We start from the raw sequence: 21,080 nt of genomic DNA, 5'->3' as shown, positions 1-21,080 counted from the left end.
TTTAAACATATGCATATATACATGTACATGTATACTTCATATCATTTTGATAACATACATCATGCACATGAACATGTAAAACCTTTATTTACAGTTTTTTTTTAAAAGGAGACTCATGGAAAGACAGTGTATTGAATGATACTTTTAAATCAGTTTATGTATCAATTTTAATATAACCCCCCTTAATCTGCATCTGTACATGTATCTAAACCATGTAAAATTATTTTTAAAGCTATATGCACATTTTTTTGTTGTCTTATGACACATGACCTATAGATTTTTCTTTATTTTAAGGGTATGTGTGATTAGGGTTGTTCAACTAAATCGTTATTTTAATTTTCTTCACTTTGAAATTTTCATGCATCATCAGCAAAAAACTGAAAAATTAGGAATTTTCCGTGGTCAACTGTGTAGTCAAATGTGGAGACTTAAGGAGACCTTTTGAAATTTAAAATTCTTTATGAATATTCTTCATCATGTTAAATTTTTAACTTTAAATCTCCTAAGGTTTTCTTGTGCGACTATAAAAATTGACATCAGGTCCAGAGGCTGAGAGAGAAAAACGTAATGGCTTCCGATAGTACCCTTTTTAAACTCTTCAATTTCTTACAAAAATCGTTGTTTTACACTAATTCGATAATATACCCTTAAAATATTTATATAACTGGAGGGTATAAACAAACATAACTCACCTTTCACTATCATTGATCACCGTTATCACCTCATCAAAATGTCAAACAAGTCGTCTCTAATCTCTTAATCACATAACGGTAAACAAGCCGATTTCCGGTCACGTGATATAATTTTTTATGCACACGACACCTTGCGTGTCGTCCCTCCTTTAGTTTTGAACGGTTGGTTTTGTATACTGTTGTTTGTCTTTTTGGTCTTGGCGTTATCGTTAATTCTGACTGTTTGCAAAGTTTTGAGGTCTAAGCAGTATCGTACATTTTTTATCTTTCGAAATGTAAGTTCGATGGATAATTAGTTCGCTTGTTATATATTGTTATTCATTAATAGTATTAGAAAAAGTAAAATCACAAAAATACTGAACTTCGAGGAAAATTCAAAACAGAAAGTCCGTAATCAAATGGCAAAATCAAAAGCTCAAACACATCAAACAGATTGATAACAACTGTCATTTTCTTGATTTGGTACAGATACAGGTAGATTTATAGAATGAAAAAATCAAAAGCTGTAACACATCTAACGAAAGGAAATCAACTGTCATATTCCTGATTTGGTGTATGCGTTTCTTATGTAGAAAATGGAGTAATAGGTGAACATTCAATTTGATTTATTATGAACAACAGCAAATTAAACTTTAATGTTTGGAATAAGCATGTGTTTTACATATATATATATATATATATATATATATATATATATATATATATATATATATATATATATATAAAAGTTTTATTGTGTTTTTGGTGATGTTGTACCCTTTTAGACTTGTTATATATTATATTTTGTAGTGTACTGAATCATAATTATATGATCCATCGCCCCGTAAGATTTATCGTTGAATATTTATTCAATCATTTAATATATATAAAAGAACATATATGCATTTTGTGTTATAAATTATTACAAAATATTATTCCTGTGGATGTTTGAACTAATTTTGCAGGTTGTAGTTTTGGAGTTGATGTCATTGGTAGACTTGCAGCATCCTGGAATCTTCCAGTCATTACACCAGTTGGAACAAATGCTGACCTTGCGGACAAAAATAACTTTCCAACTCTAACAAGGCTTTCCTTTGGCATGAACAAGTTTTCACAGATGTACTTGAGTATTTTTAGAAGATATAATTGGACAGACGTTACAATAATTCATGACGTGACACATTCATTCTTCATAATTGCTGGAGACAGTTTAATGGTCGCATTTCAATATGCTGGTATAAATGTGGAACGAATTTCATTTGATTCTTCACAAAACGATGATATTGGAGTTGTCCTTAAACAGGCAAGCCTTAGATCTAGAGGTATATGTTATTATATTCATTTGAATGTATTATATTCGTAGAAACTAAAATTTTACCAATAGGCCGATGTCCCATTCTAAAATTTACATGTTGTTTCAATTCCTTGATCTTATTTAATGCTGCATATTTCATCTCAAAAACAAATATCAAATCTCTAGGCTGCTACCTTGACAAAGTTTGAAATAGGAAAGAAGTTGTTTCTTACGGAAGCCGATAAGGGCCATTCAAAAAAAAAAAAATTATGTCGTAATTACGACATAGCATGTCGTAATTTCGACATAACATGTCGTTATTACGACATCGCTATATCGTAATTTCGACATAACATGTCGTTATAACGACATCGCTATGTCGTAATTTCGACATATCATGTCGTAATAACGACATCACTATTTCGTTAAAACGACATAGCTATGTCGTTGAAACGACATAGCTATGTCGTAATAACGACATCGCTATATATAAAAGAATATGTATTATGATTGCCAAGAGACTAAATGACACAGAAATTAACAACTATAGGTCATCATAATGCCCCCAATAATTAGAAAAGCACCCGATTAGTCAGCTATAAAAGAGGGAGGAAAGATACCAAAGGGAGAGTCCCCGAAATGCTGTGTGGCAGACAGTGTTATTAATTAATTATTAGCTCCCTTGGTAAAACTCCAAATTTCATATTTAATGTATTTCATTGTTAAGTAATTTACATGAAGCTTAATAAGTATATATTTGTTAATTGCATAGCTTTTGCTATTTGAATTCATTGGTTAAAGATTTTTTATTTATATTGTAAAGTTTAATATTTGCATCGTCGCAAAATCTTTGGTTACCTTCTTTGGATACCTTCAGTGAGAAACTTATATATTTTTAAAATCCCGTTTAAGTTGTCTGCCGTGTATGGGCTGTACAGCCAGACAAGTTTGAAATAAACAAATAAGACGTGGAAATATATGAGGACTGACATTGCATGCCAAGCATTCCATCTCTCTTTATATAAGCGCAAACTACATGGCTTCTTGTAATAAGGGTGAATCGATGTATTGATAGCTCTATTTCTACTTTCAAACGTTGGGCACGACATTCCTACAACACGACGTTACACTTTAACATGCGGCGTCGAAAAGGGTTTTTGACTTCGTAATTTTTGCAAGTTTTATTCGGTTTTTTATATTGTTGGTTGATTCTGGTTCTGTTCGTTTTGTGATGTCATTTTATCAAAAATTACCTCGAGTTGTGGAAATCGATTTAATAATGTTTACCCTTTAAGTTATTTCAACTAAAAATGCAGTACTGTCGCAAGTAATGTAGGAAGGAAAGATGGGACGGAAGTACATGTATACGGTTTTCCATATTTTTGTTTTATCATAGGATGTTTAACTTTCAAGGTGCATATCATCTGTCATTGTAAAATTTCTATATCTTAATTCAACCAATACAAATATATCTGACACTCTGCAAGTAAATCGAACATTTTTATCCTTGGTTAAATTTGAATAGAATTGTATTTTCCCTGGCACATAAGTTGTCGAAATACACCCCTTCAATTACTTGAACCTTGTCTTGAGAATTATTTCCCAAGTCATCTATAGCGTTTAACTTCTGATATACATTCTAAAATATAGTAATCTACTCCTGGATCGTCCGCGAAAACGGCAAATATAATCCCGGGTTTTTATTAATTCGATGAAACGGTTTTCGTTGCTGTTTGGGATTCGTCTTTCAATTACCTCCATTTCATGCACAAGTTTATATTGACGAAAAGTTCCAGCTTCGTTAGTACAGGAATTATTTTCATCACGACCGTTATATAGCAGGACAAATCGCGAAGTAAAACATTCCGTGAACTGGTATTAAGTCTTTTAATATTGGTGATTGCACCTTACTGAAGTGACGACTTTAAATGATCTATTTCGGAGTACTTCCGTAACATAAATTTCAATTCGCATTTTACATTTAGAGGACAGTCTTGGTGTCTCCAATTTGTCTTTGCAAAAGTTGGACGAAGTTCATGTAATGGGATGTTTTCCCCATTTCCCAATTCTTTTAAATAAATCGTTTAAAGCTATAAACGATTAATAAAAATTGCAAAATTTAACCTGTGTCGAACCTATGTCCCCGGGCGGAGTCTATAGCAACATGCACTATTCTTTTTTTTCGGCAGCAATCATCAACCTCTTTTTCCAAATTTCATAACACGATTTGTTTTAATTATCATGAACATTTAATTGAAACTTTAGCACATGTAACGTCGGAAATTAGCGTCTTTAGGATTTTAGACGTTTTCAGACGTTTGGACAAACTGGCTACCGTTTTGTAATGTGTGGAAGCATTTTATTCCTTTAAGACCCAAATATGTAGGTAATAAGAAAAGAATCTTGGCATTTTTTACTCTTCGTGTATCTAACTTTTGTTTTTATCAATTATAAAAAATACGCGTTAACTGCTTTGAAAAATGAAATATCAACTTGGACAAAATGGTTACCGTTTGAAAAACGACTGTGTAGAGAAGATTTTATTAAATCAGCAATATCTGAACTCACATGAGGCAAATATTTGTACTTTTGTTAGATATTATTATTGTCTTACTCTTTTTATTCATTTTCTGCTATATCTACTTATAAAATTCACTTTCAGTCTTTGAGTTAATGAAAAACGTCGTTGGACATTTTTCTTATTCCAGCTTAATATGCAGCCACCGAGTCAAATGAAATTTGGCAAAATAACGGCTTTAACGGCACAGAGAACCAACACATGTCGTTGTTCCTGCCAAGAATCAAGAAGATCAGAGAATAAGAAATAGGATCACTATACATAAGAGTTAAAATAGTTTTTCATAAATGTAACGTTGGACATCCGTTTTTTTCACATAGCTTTCTTATTTTAATCCTCAAATAAACTACATATTACTTAGTATATGATCAAGAGCTGTAAAAACTTAATTTAAAACATATACTGAATTTGTTACAATATTGTTTCGTGTTTTCTAACATTTTTATTTTTATTTTGTTTTGTGGATGAAATTTCGAAGATTCTGTTTTAAATCCTAGGCGTTGTACATCGTGCCCAACGTTTGAAAGTAGAAATAGAGCAATCAATACTTCAATTCAACCTTATTACAAAAAGCCTTGCAGTTTGCACTTATTTGTAGGGAGATGAATAGCTTGACTTGCCTTGGTAGGAGTGAATGTTTTTTTTATCTTTATTCAATTCTTCAACATATATATATACAACAGATATATTACATATTACACAAAAATATCACAAGGCAATGTTTTTAAGTATAATCACATATATAATCAGCACAATAATTAGAAATTAAATGTTATGACACCTTCGGTTTCTTGTACCAGAATATCATTCTTTAAAAAGTGTTTCTCAAAAACATTTCTCATACATCTTGCATCACACAAATATTCATACAGGTAAGTTATATAATGTTTTACAGTGTATTTAAATAGTCTAATAAGATCAACATTACTGTTTAAATTTTTAAGTAAATTCCTTCTTCTGAAGATACAATATCTTGCTACAGATAACATGAAATTGACAAAACTTACATTTACGCCTTTGATAGATCCAAATAAACCAAACATAAATACCTCTTCATACACTAAATTATCAATTTTGTCAGAATCAACATTATCAAATAAAACTGACAACTTTTGTTGCATAAACAGATGAAATTCTACTAATTCAGAACATAATAGAAATAAATGAGTGATATTTTCTACTTCCTTTTCACATACATCACATACTTTGTAATTTATAAGTTTCATAGTCATAAGTTTAGAATTTGTGAAAATACAATAATGTGCTATTTTGAAATCTAGATCCATTAATATAGATGGTTTCCAATAAAAATTAACGTTTTTCCATACTTTACAAAGATCATTCTCTTCAATCTCAAAAACTTCCGTCCACTTTTTATAGCAAATAGGATGCTGACATAGTTTACTAGTAAGTAATAAATACAATTCTTTTGTCGAACACATAGAAAATTCTGACAATTTATCTTTGAAAATGACATTAATTTTTATAGAGCGAGAAACATTTCTCCTATGAATATTTTTATGAATAATTTCTGTCCATTCTTTAGGCAATACAACTTTTAAAGTATTATATCTTTTTACAATACTGTTAATATCACAATGATTAGTTACATTTTGTATCATCTCAACTATAGCCATTTCTGGTAAAAAACCCTCTATAACTTCATAACATATATCTTTTACTTGAACAATTCCAGCATTTATAAAATCATACCATATAACAGTTTTTCCATCGAACAACACATTTGGATTACAAAATAAGGGTTGATCGTATACATTTTCAGTGCTAAGATCAAATTCAATATCATCTCTTAAGAGATCAAAACCTTTAAACATTTCTTTGTAAACATTAGGAATACACTTCAAGTTTTCAGGTAAAGACATGAATAATATTTCTTCTGATAAGTTCATATTTAAAATTTTTGAAATAAAATATTTAAATGTAGACTTCCATAGCACTTTATAATTCTTGTCTAAAAACCTGGCTAAAAATTTTAAATCTAAATGCATACATCTTTGATTCAATATCAGGTAACTGTAAACCTCCATTACACTTTTGATCAATGATGGTGTTATATTTTACTAAGTGTGCACCATTATTCCACACAAAACTAACACATGCAGTTTTAATATCTCGTAAAACTTGATCTGGCATCGATGTTACAAACAAAGAATACCATAATCTTGACATAAATAATGAGGAAATAACATTCACTCTACCCTGTATTGTCAATTGCCTCTGCATCCACATATTCAATAAGGACTTAATTTTACTAACTTTGCCACTCCAATTTAAATGATCACAAACAGTTTTGTCTTTGCCAACATACACTCCTAACAATAAAATATAGTTTTCGCAAACTTGCAAATTATATTTGTTTTTTTCATTATCAGCTATTCTACCTTTGCCAATTGGCAATATCTCTGATTTTTGTCTATTTATTTTGGCGTCTGAACTGGCTTCATACATTTCAAAAACTTTAAAAATTTCATCAATAGAACTTTTGTCAGATACAGTTGAAGTAGTGTCATCTGCGTGCTGAAAAATAAGAGCTTCATCAATGGTATTTGGAATTATAATACCAGATATATTCACATTTTTCCTAATATTACATTGTAAAATTTGAGTGAATTTTTTTTTTTTATCTTGATAAAATTTGAGTGAATGTTGGACCTGACATACACAGTCGGTATAATTACAGGGGATCTATAAAATATATAAGTTTCTCACTGAATCTATTCAAAGAAGGTAACCAAAGATTTTGCGACGATGCAAATATTAAACTTTACAATATAAATAAATATCTTTAACCAATGAATTCAAATAGCAAAGTCTTTGCAATTAACAAATATGTACTTATTAAGCTTCATGTAAATTATTTAACAATGAAATACATTAAATATGAAATTTGGAGTTTTACCAAGGGAGCTAATAATTATTTAATAGCACTGTCTGCCACACAGCATTTCGGGGGCTCTCCCTCTGGTATCTTTCCTCCCTCTTTTATAGCTGACTATGTGGGGCTTTTCTAATTATTGGGGGCATTATGATGACCTATAGTTGTTAATTTCTGTGTCATTTAGTCTCTTGGCAATCAATACATATTCTTTTATATATAGCGATGTCGTTATTACGACATAGCTATGTCGTTTTAACGACATAGTGATGTCGTTATTACGTCATGATATGTCGAAATTACGACATAGCGATGTCGTTATAACGACATGTTATGTCGAAATTACGACATAGCGATGTCGTAATAACGACATGTTATGTCGAAATTACGACATGCTATGTCGTAATTACGATATAATTATTTTTTTTTGAATGGCCCTTATCGGCTTCCGTAGTTTCTGAATTAATTATAAAAAAGAAATGTTTGTTTATGTTTGTAAAAGGCAAACACCGACATAATTACTTTTTTACAATTTCTTGAATTTAATAATTCTCTAGCGATATCATTGTATCACTCCGTATTAATCCTTGTATGGTTTCAAATTCTTATTCAAACTGATCATATATACACAAGGTTTTTGTTTATGATGTCAAAGATAATTACAAACATTCAATCAATGATTATGCTTCATGTAATTCAAACCCTGGTATTTAAAAAGGATTAAATTCTAGGGAAAACAACATATGTCATAGATCTCAATTCTCAGTAATATCGCAAAATTCAACATACATATCTTTATTCTCTTAAACCAAAGTACAATGGTACAGAGACATATACAAATAAATTAACATAGTATAAATTTTGAATCTATACTATTAAACGAGAAGACCTCATTTTGTGTGTCGCTTCTCTTCCTTCCAGAATAAATTAATCATCATGCCTCTTTGTTCTATATGTAACATGCATAATCGCATTTGTCATCCATTCTTATGATTATTCAGATTGTGTTATTTTTGGAGAAAAACGAAAAAAAAAAAGGAGTCCGAATATTGATTCCGTCATCAGACGGACTTTTAGTCATAGATAAACTTCCGGTTTGAAACACGCACAAGTACAACCAATCGTATGATAGATAACAAAAATGAAAAAATAAATAAGCCAATCGGAGCGTTCTCCATATCATGGTGTTTAGATCGCCAGAACCACAACTATTATACCTCTTAGAGAGGACAATTATTTATCGCGTTTATCTACATGTAAATTACGATTATAATACTTTAATAAATAGAGACTCTCTGTATGCTGTCTGCAGTTTTCTTTGAAATATATTACTATTTAAAGGGCATACCAGTTGAATATATATTAAGATAAGTAAAACATGTGGAAACAAGAATGACTTTGTGTCCATAGTACACGGATGCCACATCGGCACTATATTTACTAAGTTTCGAGTTGATTGGACTTCAACTTCATCAAAAACTTCCTCGACCAAAAACTTCAACCTGAAGCAGGATAGACGGACAGACGAACGAACGGACGCACAGACTAGAAAACATAATGCCCATAAATGGGTCATAAAAATTTATTGTTGGAAGTGAAAGTAGTGATTTGGCACAAATGAAAGTAGGGAAGAGATTAGAGGGAGGCAGGACCTTTTTCGGGACGTGTGTTTTAAGCCCGGGATTTGGGGATTGTTCCTTACGGGATCCGGGAATATGTTTTTCGATTTAGGGATATGAATTTCTTTAAATTCTGCATCTCGGGATTTCATGTTTTTAAGCCCGGGATTTCGGGATCAGGACCCCTCCGACCACCCTCAAATTGGCCTTAGTCGGTCTAAGTCATTTATATAAGATTCATATCCTACCATTGGCATGTTAATAAGGCTCTCAAAAGAAAAAGCACTTAAGGATTGTCCTAGAAGCATATTTTATTAGACTAATAATGGTCTATATATAAGCAGTTACATTTATTTCATGTTTGAAGCGGTGCAAATTTTTAATCTTATTTAACTTTTACCAAAAGATGCATTGTAGCAAAGGAGAAGAATAATTGTTGTCTGAGGCACGAAACACGAAAATAATTGAATTTAACAGAAAGGAAACAAATATCGGACTTTCGAAAAAGGGAGAGGGCTTTTGATACCTTTTATGAAATTCTCCATACATAATATCTTTTACAAAAAATCACCCGACAGCAGTTCACAAGCTGTATATGCCCGCGATTTCGCGGGTGTGTTCTAGTACAAATGTAAAATAGAGACATAAAGTGATTACCCAGGGGATTCTAGGCATTTAATTTATTTAAATCTCTTATTTGGCATTAAAACTAGAAAGATCATATCATAGGGAACACGTGTACTAAGTTTCTAGTTGATTTGACTTCAACTTCATCAAAAACTAACTCGACCAAAACTTTAACCTGAAACGGAACAGACGGACGAACGAACTGACGAACGAACGTACGCACAGACCAGAAAAACATAATGCACATAAATGGGGCATAAAAATCAGCCAGATAAGTGCTGCAAATGAGCACCAATCGTATCAGTTGGTGAAACGACCATTCACTTCCTAACGAAAGAAATAGATATATGTGTATGAACGGAAATATAATGAAAGTAGATGAGTGTTTAATTCTAACCTTTGTTTAGAAATGTCAGAATATTCTGTTATTGAACTATTCTAAACATTTCTTCCTTAAAACAGTTCGAAGGCGTTGTCAGTTTATTTTCGATCTATGAGTTTGAATGTCCCTCTGGTATCTTTCCCCCTATTTTAGAACAGTTCTACCATCAAACTGTTTCAAGGAAAAGCTACCAGAATCGGTTCACCACCCAGATTCGAAGTTGATCTGTGTTTTGAGGTAATAATCATTTGTGTATTAATTTTCTGATATTTGGCTGAGACGATCAAAGTACTAGAACATGAACAATCAATTCAGCAATTAAAGGGGTATAACTCGCGAACTGTAAAGTGACGCCACAAAAATTCGAACTTTTGATTTGTATTTTATGGTAGTAATCATTGTGTTTCATATTTTTGAATGAGGCAAACTAAAGTTGGAAATGGACAATTTCTACTGTTCAGATTGACGGCGTCGTGCTGAATAATTACATAGAAAACAAAAACTAACAAAAAACGCAAAAACAATTTTGAAGCTGCTCTCTATACTACATGTGATAAAACACCCAATAGAAATTAATTTCATTCTATTGTGCTGGACGTTTAAAGGAATGACATTATAATTATTTCCTCTTCTTTTCTGAATAATTAACGATCTACTCTAAACCATAAAACAAAAGAACAGTCTGTTTTTATACAATGACTCAATTCTGCATGCTGTGATATTTAGCCTTAAGCTATCCCACCTGATCTAAAGCAAGTGAATTGTTATCTGTTTTTATGATGAAATGTAATTTAATTTCAACTAAATCGTCCAATTTTGTTTCAGTAAGCCATAATAGCTTTTATCCAATAAATCCCTAAATACTCGATTAAATAGTTCCGTTTTAATCAACACAAATTTAATAGCCCTTATGTGATTAGTGTTTCATAACTCCTTGAAAATAATAATTTCTGAAGATTTCAACTAAAGTATAGCATGAAATTGATGTAACGTGTATACAAAATATGTTTTCAGTACTTCAGAGACTAAAACATATGAAAACTGACAATCAGTTTTAGTATTTTTATGTATACCGACAAACACAATCCAAATATTAGAAAAACAAAATGATCACCTCCTGTGCTGAAGCAGCAAGTAGCGAAAACAAATGCAAAAATGAAGACCACACGATTGGTAACGTCAAACAAATATTTCTCCTTGAAGCACACGTCATCGGTAATAGTGCAGTAAATTTTAAAGGCATACGATGATTTTTGACAAACACAGAGGTCTATAGAGCAATAAATGAGCAGGTCCCAGTAAAAATTTTAATCGGGTAACAGAGAGTTCAAGGCATCTGGCGGATATATTTCGACAATGAAAATGACGAAAAAGATCTACTGTCCTGAGCTCTCCTGTCCCTCTCATAGAATGATCTATCATTATCACCAGTTTGATCTTTGTTCGGTTCCTCATTCTCACTTACATTGAATTATCTACATCAAATTCACCATCCGAATGCTCATTGCACTCAAATTACTTGTGGTCTAGCTAAACACATTGTTGTACACTTCCATTCATTTGGACAAATGTTTGCTGTATGTCCTGCATTCAAGCACTTACTTCAATTTATAATTTGCTCTGTTTGTGAACGGTTTGCAAAAATGGTTGATAGTAGTCTTATATTTGCCTATCTCTAATGAAAACTGCTGAGGTTGGTTTAATGGTTGCATAAGACAACACAATCGCCTGTTCTTCAATTTGTAATGAGGTTGTTTATGCTTAATCTATCCCTGAAATTATTAATTACCTAACACCATAGCTAACCTGTTCGTTATCTTCTGACAAAGGCACGTTTTTGACCCATACCTTCATTACATCTTGTTCTTATTCATTGTTACTGTCACGTTTCTATAGTACATGGTTATAGATTTTGTTTTGATGGTTAAACGCGCGTTGGGCGAAAACAAAAATTTTCAATCCTCACATTCTTTTTTTTTAATATAATTTCGTCTAACAATTGAGCTTGTGCATAACCTTGTTCCTGTTATTTTGACGGGTGCTGCCACATTGTAAGTCTTAAAATTTCCCGAAAATTTGTATATCTGATCACCAAATAGAAATTAAGAGAACACATATTTTAAAGTTGTTCTGTTTGTGTACGTATTAAAATCTGTCTAAAACAATTTCATAATTTCCTTAACTTGGGTGCAAATGTACAACATACAGCAAATTATTAATGATTCAAAAACCAAAGGATATAACTCAAAATGTTCAACATCTTTACATTCCAATTATTTTTCAGTATTTATTGTCAGTTGTAGTGGAGACACTTTCAGGGAAATGATGTTAATAGCCAGCCAACTTGGAATGACTACTGGAGAATATGTCTTCATCATAATAAGTTTATTCAATGGAGATAGTTTAGGAGATTTTAGCTGGAGAAGACATGACTCTCTAGATGAGGTATTATATATCATCAGGTTTTGTTTTAAATCAAAGAATTGAAATTAAGTTAAATAAAGAAAAATAAAACAATTTAAAACAGTTTTACAACACCACAAAGAAAACTAAACAATTGAGCATCACAATGCCTCGTTTTTTATTTTATAGATATTTTATTATCGTTTGAATTATTATATATTTTTCAATAAAGTCCCCCTTTTCAAGTTTAATTGTCACTACCTTGTTTCTACATTGTAGTAAAACAGTTTACATGTCCTAAATATACATTGTTTTACAACGATGGTTTACTTTTCTAGTTAGCAGCTTTTGCCTTCGATTCTGTGTTAATGGTTAAACTCAGACGTCCAACAAGTGATTCATTTATGGAGTTTGAAAGAGATGTAAAAACGAGAGCTTCGACTCATTACAACTACACATCAGAAGATCTTGAGGTTGTATAGAATAATTACTTATTCAAATGTTAAATATTAGTACTAGTATATATATGGTTTGCAGTATTTAAATTTGTCATCCAATATTCCAATTGAATAAAGAAATATACATAAAACTTAGACGTAGACGTTCAGGTATCTGATGTCAGAATGGTGAAATGAATGAGGAAAAACAATATGTTCGCCATTCTGATAGATGCTCCCCACTACTGATTTTTATATCCTATAGGGCATAGCCTGTTTAGTCAACCAAAACATAACTAATGTGCAGTCTACATCCTATAGGGCATAGCCTGTTTAGTCAACCAAAACTTAACTAATGTGCAGTCTATATCCTATAGGGCATAACCTGTTTAGTCAACCAAAACATAACTAATGTGCAGTCTATTTCCTATAGTGCATAGCCTGTTTAGTCAACCAAAACTTAACTAATGTGCAGTCTATATCCTATAGGGCATAACCTGTTTAGTCAACCAAAATTTAACTAATGTGCAGTCTATAAACTATAGGGCATAGCCTGTTTAGTCAACCAAAATATAACTAATGTGCAGTCTATATCCTATAGAACATAGCCTGTTTAGTCAATCAACACATAACTAATGTGCAGTCTATATCCTATAGGGCATAGCCTGTTTAGTCAACCAAAACATAACTAATGTGCAGTCTACATCCTATAGGGCATAGCCTGTTTAGTCAACCAACACATAACTAATGTGCAGTCTATATCCTATAGGGCATAGCCTGTTTAGTCAACCAAAACATAACTAATGTTCAGTCTATATCCTATAGGGCGTAACCTGTTTAGTCAACCAAAACATAACTAATGTGCAGTCTACATCCTACAGGGCATAGCCTGTTTAGTCAACCAAAACATAACTAATGTGCAGTCTATATCCTATAGGGCATAGCCTCTTTAGTCAACCAAAAACATAACTAATGTGCAGTCTATATCCTATAGGGCATAGCCTGTTTGGTCAACCAAACCATAACTAATGTGCAGTCTATATAATATAGGGCATAGCTTGTTTAGTCAACCAAAACATAACTAATGTGCAGTCTATATCCTATAGGGCATAGCCTGTTTAGTCAACCAAAACATAACTAATGTTCAGTCTATATCCTATAGGGCATATCCTGTTTGGTCAACCAACACATAACTAATGTGCAGTCTATATCCTATAGGGCATAGCCTGTTTGGTCAACCAAACCATAACTAATGTGCAGTCTATAACCTATAGGGCATAGCCTGTTTGGTCAACCAAAACATAACTAATGTGCAGTCTATATCATATATGGCATAGCCTGTTTAGTCAACCAAAACATAACTAATGTGCAGTCTATATCCTATAGGGCATAGCCTGTTTAGTCAACCAAAACATAACTAATGTTCAGTCTATATCCTATAGGGCATAGCCTGTTTGGTCAACCAACACATAACAAATGTGCAGTCTATATCCTATAGGGCATAGCCTGTTTAGTCAACCAAAACATAACTAATGTGCAGTCTACATCCTATAGGGCATAGCCTGTTTAGTCAAGCAAAACATAACTAATGTGCAGTCTATATCCTATAGGGCATAGCCTGTTTAGTCAACCAAAACATAACTAATGTGAAGTCTATATCCTATAGGGCATAGCCTGTTTAGTCAACCAAAACATAACTAATGTGCAGTCTACATCCTATAGGGCATAGCCTGTTTGATCAACCAAAATTTAACTAATGTGCAGTCTATATTCTATAGGCCATAGCCTGTTGTGTCAACCAAAACATAACTAATGTGCATTCTATATCCTATAGTGCATAGCCTGTTTAGTCAACCAAAACATAACTAATGTGCAGTCTATATCCTATAGGGCATAGCCTGTTTAGTCAACCAAAACATAACTAATGTGCTGTCTATATCCTATAGTGCATAGCCTGTTTAGTCAAACAAAATATAACTAATGTGCAGTCTATATCCTATAGGGCATAGCCTGTTTAGTCAACCAAAATTTAACTAATGTGCAGTCTATATCCTATAGGGCATAGCCTGTTTAGTCAACCAAAATATAACTAATGTGCAGTTTATATCTTATAGGGCATAGCCTGTTTAGTCAACCAAAACATAACTAATGTGCAGTCTATTTGTAATCCATTTGCGTACTAAACTAGAGACACAATACAAATAGAACACAATCGTCAATTCTTTTATGATATCTATATCATGATTTAGGTATATCTATAAATAATTTAAATTTGGATGTAACTCATCTTCTGATTGGCTGACGTTATGTTGTTATCAGCCCATAGACATAATTTAGTCATGTGAACGTGACGTCATCAACGTTTTTTCATGGTTTTCTACAGTTTAAAATGAAATTGAGAATTAAATTTTAAGAAATGACTCTAATATTTTTTCTGTCTATTCGAAATAACATAAAAATGTGGTGCACACTGTTAAATAACCCGGTACGCGCGTTATTCAGTGTTCACCAAATTTTTTTATGTTATTTCTTCATAGACAGAAAAAATATTACAGTCAGTTCTTAATTAAATATTTTGATTTTAGGCGAATCCATTTATAACATCAATGTATGAAGCGTTTATGATATATGCCTCAATTGCCAATGAAACTATTTCCGAAGGCGGAGACCTGCGTGATGGAATGGCAGTAACACAAAAATTTTGGAACAGAGAATTTAGAGGTATATTTATTCTTTTACTATATCTAATTGAAACACACACATTAAAATACTGATGGTTTATGACGGAAATGGGCAAAGCGCAAGAAAAGAAGACGTATATGAGGCCCCGAAATAAAACAAACGAAATACTTTAATTGAGAGAATCTTACAGTCTAATTTATAACCAAACAATTTACGAACAACAAATATAATACACATGAACCAAAGACAACTACTAAACTACAAGATCCTGATTTTGGATATCCACATGACATTGGGTAAATAATGTTTGAAAGAAAGTTACAACCCTACCTTTACCCAAATTATGGTGTAACTCTACAACATTAGAACAAACTACACAAATAAATTGAATAGGGCTTAAATCAACATATATGCATTCATCACAACACAAAAGACACAGAGTAGAGATCTGAGAGTACTCGAAATTACTGACAACTAGTTCATAGCCTGTAACAAAATTATATTATGTATTTAACACTAACATACCATCAAAACGCTTTCTCAATGGTGAATTTTCCATTTCTATGTAGCATCAACTAGATCGCTCACAAGGAAGCTCGAGTCCAAGAGTTGCACATTGTGGAGTGGAAATGATGCCTTCGAACGGACGCCAACCGTTATATGACACCTGTTTCACAGATGGCGACGGATATGTTCCTATATTCATAACCACATTCCTGTCCCCTTTTTCCAGAATGTGACCTATCGAGTTAGACTTATCACCGGGTTTTAACTTGAATGAGCAATACTAAGGGTGTCACATGGGGATCACGTTCTACATACCTTTCCTTCGTTTGGATTCGGTTTGCATAGTCTTTAGTTGATTTTGTTTTGTCTTGTATACTTCTGGGGTTTTTCTTTTTGTTTTTCGTTTTTGACCCTGACATTGTAAATTTGAATTCGACTAATGAGTTTTAATGTCCCTTTGGTATCTTTGGCCTCTCCTTTTGATAATGAAAACAATTAAACCTGTCATTTCCATTTAAAAGTTAAACACAAAGGCTGCAATACTATTCATAAGAAAAATGAAAGGAATTGCTATACAAAAAGAAACATGACGGAGAAAGACCAAAATTATAACACCAAGAAACCCGTAGCGATGTGTAATTATTTATTTCCTTTGCAAAGACATGTATTAACGATCAATTAACCGAAATTAAACAGATGTATTTGAAGCCGTCATATTTATCTCCCTATTTGATTTTCGAAGCGACCAAAAGGAAGGCTCTTGAAAGACATCGTAGAACTGCCGTATGCAAAATTCAAAAGACATGAAAGTGAAATCATTTGAATGATTTGTTTTGATTTTTAATGTACAATCTTTGCAAATTGTATGTTTTGATATATTGATATATTTTGAACATCGTTCGTATGACCACGAACTACAAACGCTTCTTGGCATATCAAAGAGCACTAATCCATGTTTCAGGTTTGGATGGAAGCTTCAAAATAGATAGCAACGGTGATAGAAATACAGACTTTTCCTTGTTGGATTTAGATGGTACATCTGTGGAGTATAAGGTCTGTTGATACTGTATATATTATGACTGTGTGTAAAGGTATGGATAATGGAAACGAGCAATGTCAGAGAGACAACACACCGACCTGATTTACTCTCTATCGACAAAGTTTTTACTTTGGAAACTTGTCCGTTTTGCCTATATAAAATTGATATTTTGATAGCCGATTTAGTCAACGGAATGGTTTTTCCCGGTTATTTTCTGGTTCCACTTTTCAATGTTTACATTCTTTTGGTTTTAATAACTAAAAGTGCTGGACATATGGATAACGTATCTCCAATTTCCATCAAAATCAGAAAGTTCTTGTTATTTTTTTTAACGACAGTTTTAGAAGGTATCATAAACGCTTAACAAACACTTGAAGTTAAATTGAGAACAAAATCTATTATAAAAGGAATATATGTCATATTCCTGAATGTACCAAGTCAGAAATATGACAGTTCTTGTCCATTCGTTTTTAATGCGTTTTGTTATTTGATTTTGCCATGTGATCATGGACTTTCCGAATTGATTTTCCTCTAAGTTCAGTATTATTGTGATTTTACTTTTTAGTATGGATATTTGGTGTGATTGCCATGAGATGAGATAACTGTTCACCGGGTACCTATGGTCAAGTATGCAAACTACTATAGCACTAGTAGGTCTTCAGCAACAAGCAAAGCAAAAATGAATATACACAGTACTATAGTGTAGTATACAATACATCTAAATTTGATGCTAAAGTTAAACAAGGTAAATTTCGTTATATTGTTTTTGTCATTGTGTAATAAGTAACAGTTCAATGAACTAATTAACTCTTATTTGTCCTACTAGGTGGTCGCGAACTATTTTGGTTTAGATGGAAAGTTAGTCTTTAATGACAGCATTGAAATTCACTGGCCAAATAAAAGAGGACCTCCACTAAATAGACCGCTTTGTGGGTATGATGGAAATGATCCAAAGTGTAAAAAATCTGGTAAGTTTATGCCGTTTAGTTAGTGGAATCTTACTTTATAGTTTTCGAATATACAGTAGTTGGATGGGGTATAATTATCAACTATATAACATAGTTCAAATCACGTGGAATTGAGCAACTGAAGATTGTACTGCTCCAGTTATTCAAAACTTTCTTCATTTCTTTTCAATCAAACTCAGTCCTTTTATGACCTCGAGATTCATTTTGAAATTTTGTTCTATCATAATTATAGTCACGAATAAAACGGAATGTTAAAATTTTAGGATAGATTTTTATTAAGATACTTATCAGAAACGAAATTATGATATGACATCAAGAGAGGGTATCAGACAATTGGCATTGGATATACAATATATCAATCCTTTATCGTTTCGGATCAAGAAAAGTTAGCAATGCATTTAACTGAAATAATCAAAGAACTTCTCCCAACATCCAATTCGTCTATTAACAAAAAGAAAATCATTAAGATAGTGTTAAACACATATCCTGCCAAGACAAACGCACTGTCAAAAGTGATGACACCTCTCGGGAACAGAAAAAGAAATAGAAAGGTATACGCTTAAATTAATTGAAAATCAAACATCATAGAATTCCCTTTTTTACAAAAGATTTGTGTCAAGTTGCAGTCCGATCAATTAAAATTATGTTCAATTAGGACAAATTAAAATAAACACAATTGACTTCCTGGCACGCTCTTCTTGAATACCCCGGTGTGTGATCGTATCCGTCGAGTCTTACAAAACATATAAAGGTTGATCGGTACGATATCAATCAATCTGGTAACGATCCGGTATTTTAAAAGTTTTAAACTGGTACATTTAAGGGTATCATAAGCACTTACATGTACCAGCGTTTAATATTTTAGATTACTCAGATTTTACTAAGGGAAAACACCCAAAGAGAAACATTATTTTAGGTATTGAAAATTTGCCAGAAAAAAGAGGACACTTAAAACACTTATATTCTATCCTCTTTTAGAATTATCGACGACAGCAATTCTGGTCATAGTGCTGGTGGCTTGCTTAGTTTTATTTCTTCTTGCTTTGATGATAATATGGAGGTGAGTTAAATGCTCCTAACTCTGAGGCGAGTCAACACAGTTTCAGCATTTAGCTAGACGACCAGGTTTTTTTAATAACGACCTTGACTACTGATGACGGCCTCGCAAGGTCTGAAAAGTTAGCTCCGAAGCCTGGAATCGAACCCGGGCCGTCGTTGGAAAACCAGAGAGATTTCGTGTCATCCCCCATCTTGGATGGTAAATATCAGAAAACATTCAGCCTAGATCTTTAATTAAATGTTTCAATAGAAACCTGTAATTTAAGACTTTTTATGTTGATGGGAGATAGTTCAGATAATGTAACTTATATATAAGAGGCAATTCTTCACTAAAGACAATTCTTTACTAGAACCAAATGCCAAAGAACTGTACCGGGCTAAATAATTTAGTGTGTAATTTGTATGAGCGTTTGAATAATTCCATGTTTATCCTGGAAAACCATTAAGTTGTTTAAAACTAACTCATATACGTGGATCAATTTAAATGTCGCATTTTAATATATGATTCTCCGAAAAGTCTTCTATTTATCTACTCGTTAGAAAAAATTGACTCAAGATACCAGGCTTAACTTCAGTTCGTCAGACCAACAATTCCTTTTTATACTCTTATCATTTGTGCCTTAATCAATAAGACAGCTTTAAAGCATTTACAAATTCCTAAACCGGTCACAGGTAATTTACGAGTGGTCGTATAATACTTGTTTAGGGTGATACCAACGTTTTATGAACAATAATTACACATACAAGCTATCATATCAATAATATCACCGGGGCGAAACTTTCACTTGAAATGGTATCAACCAAATGGTTCCAAATAGGAAATAAACGCCATAAGTCTATTTATTTACTACAACAGAGGCCTCATCGGTGGTGCGACAATCAAAACAGTTTGAAAACCAAGCAAGATAGGAAACTGAGGAGCATTGAAAAATCAATAGTGTTAAAATTATTTAAAAAGTAATAAACAGCACGTATAGACTAAAAAAAATATCGTATCAGTGATTTTCACGACAGCACCGGAGCTCTGACTGCTGGGTGATTTATTTCCACATATTATTTAATATAAAAAATAAAAGCAAATGGCAAAGCTAGTATTGGTTACAACCAAAATCCTCTTTGAATTATATCTTCACAGAAAGCATCGACGTGAGAATGATATCCGTAGTAACTGGTGGAGAATAGAACAAGAAGATCTACTCATTCCCAAGTTTATATCTCGCAGTATTCATAGCATAATGTCAGAGTTTAGTTTATCGAAGGTATATACAGTTGCGCAAGATATCTAGGGGACACCTACAGGTAAACAAAACTGAAAATGATATAGAAAAATAGTAAAAACTATAAGAAGAATAACAAGTCTACAAAATATAACAAAGAAAACCGATACACAGAGACTAACGAAACATTCTAAAATAATACAAGGGAGAACTTAGGTTCTCCGGAAGTGTAAGTGTAACGGTTTATTTCTTCCTTTGTGATATTTTATCCTGGGGATATTTTGTCACAGTAAATTTTTTCCAGGCGTGGTATTTCACAGGTAGATTTTGTCCTTATGTGTGAAAATCTATCTGTGTTATGCGGATAGTATGTACCGGTATATATTAGCCGTACCATATTTCACAGAACCTTGTGAAATAGAGTCCTATTAACTACTATGTAAGTTACTCGAAATCAATATATACCTGATTATAATTAAAAAATGTTTCACAAAAGTAGAACAAATTTACATAATTCATCAATCAAGGGGACGTAATTATGAGCATTTATATTTTAAAGATGTTTATATCATATATTCCTGTATCTATTCCATAGAGAAATTTTTCCTTGAATCTTATACGTAAATAATATAAAAATATTGTGATACAAATAAATAGATATCCAGACCGATTTTAAAAGTTATTTAAGATACCAGGCTTAT

The 21,080-nt window shown here is 32.4% G+C and overlaps 1 protein-coding gene and 1 long non-coding RNA gene across 3 annotated transcripts in view; one reads left to right on the top strand and one right to left on the bottom strand.

Moving 5' to 3' along the window:
- LOC143067097 (atrial natriuretic peptide receptor 1-like) overlaps nucleotides 1-21,080 on the top strand; it is an 80,893-nt gene that overhangs the window by 37,975 nt on the left and 21,838 nt on the right. For both annotated transcript variants that reach the window (XM_076240137.1, XM_076240136.1), the window contains exons 2-9: nucleotides 1,637-1,993; nucleotides 12,352-12,512; nucleotides 12,809-12,943; nucleotides 15,493-15,628; nucleotides 17,058-17,149; nucleotides 17,962-18,103; nucleotides 19,082-19,163; nucleotides 20,298-20,421. In XM_076240137.1, the coding sequence (XP_076096252.1) occupies nucleotides 1,637-1,993; nucleotides 12,352-12,512; nucleotides 12,809-12,943; nucleotides 15,493-15,628; nucleotides 17,058-17,149; nucleotides 17,962-18,103; nucleotides 19,082-19,163; nucleotides 20,298-20,421 (1,229 nt within the window). The remainder of the gene's footprint in view (nucleotides 1-1,636; nucleotides 1,994-12,351; nucleotides 12,513-12,808; nucleotides 12,944-15,492; nucleotides 15,629-17,057; nucleotides 17,150-17,961; nucleotides 18,104-19,081; nucleotides 19,164-20,297; nucleotides 20,422-21,080) is intronic.
- Nucleotides 5,178-21,080, bottom strand: part of LOC143067099 (uncharacterized) — a 160,586-nt gene continuing 144,683 nt past the window's right edge. The window contains exon 2 of the long non-coding RNA XR_012975843.1: nucleotides 5,178-7,081. This is a non-coding gene — a long non-coding RNA (uncharacterized LOC143067099). The remainder of the gene's footprint in view (nucleotides 7,082-21,080) is intronic.

This window comes from Mytilus galloprovincialis, chromosome 3, assembly GCF_965363235.1.
Source record: "Mytilus galloprovincialis chromosome 3, xbMytGall1.hap1.1, whole genome shotgun sequence".
Taxonomy (NCBI): Eukaryota; Metazoa; Mollusca; class Bivalvia; order Mytilida; family Mytilidae; genus Mytilus; species Mytilus galloprovincialis.
The sequence above is the reverse complement of the archived record's forward strand: the minus strand, read 5'-3'. Positions and strand labels throughout refer to the sequence as shown.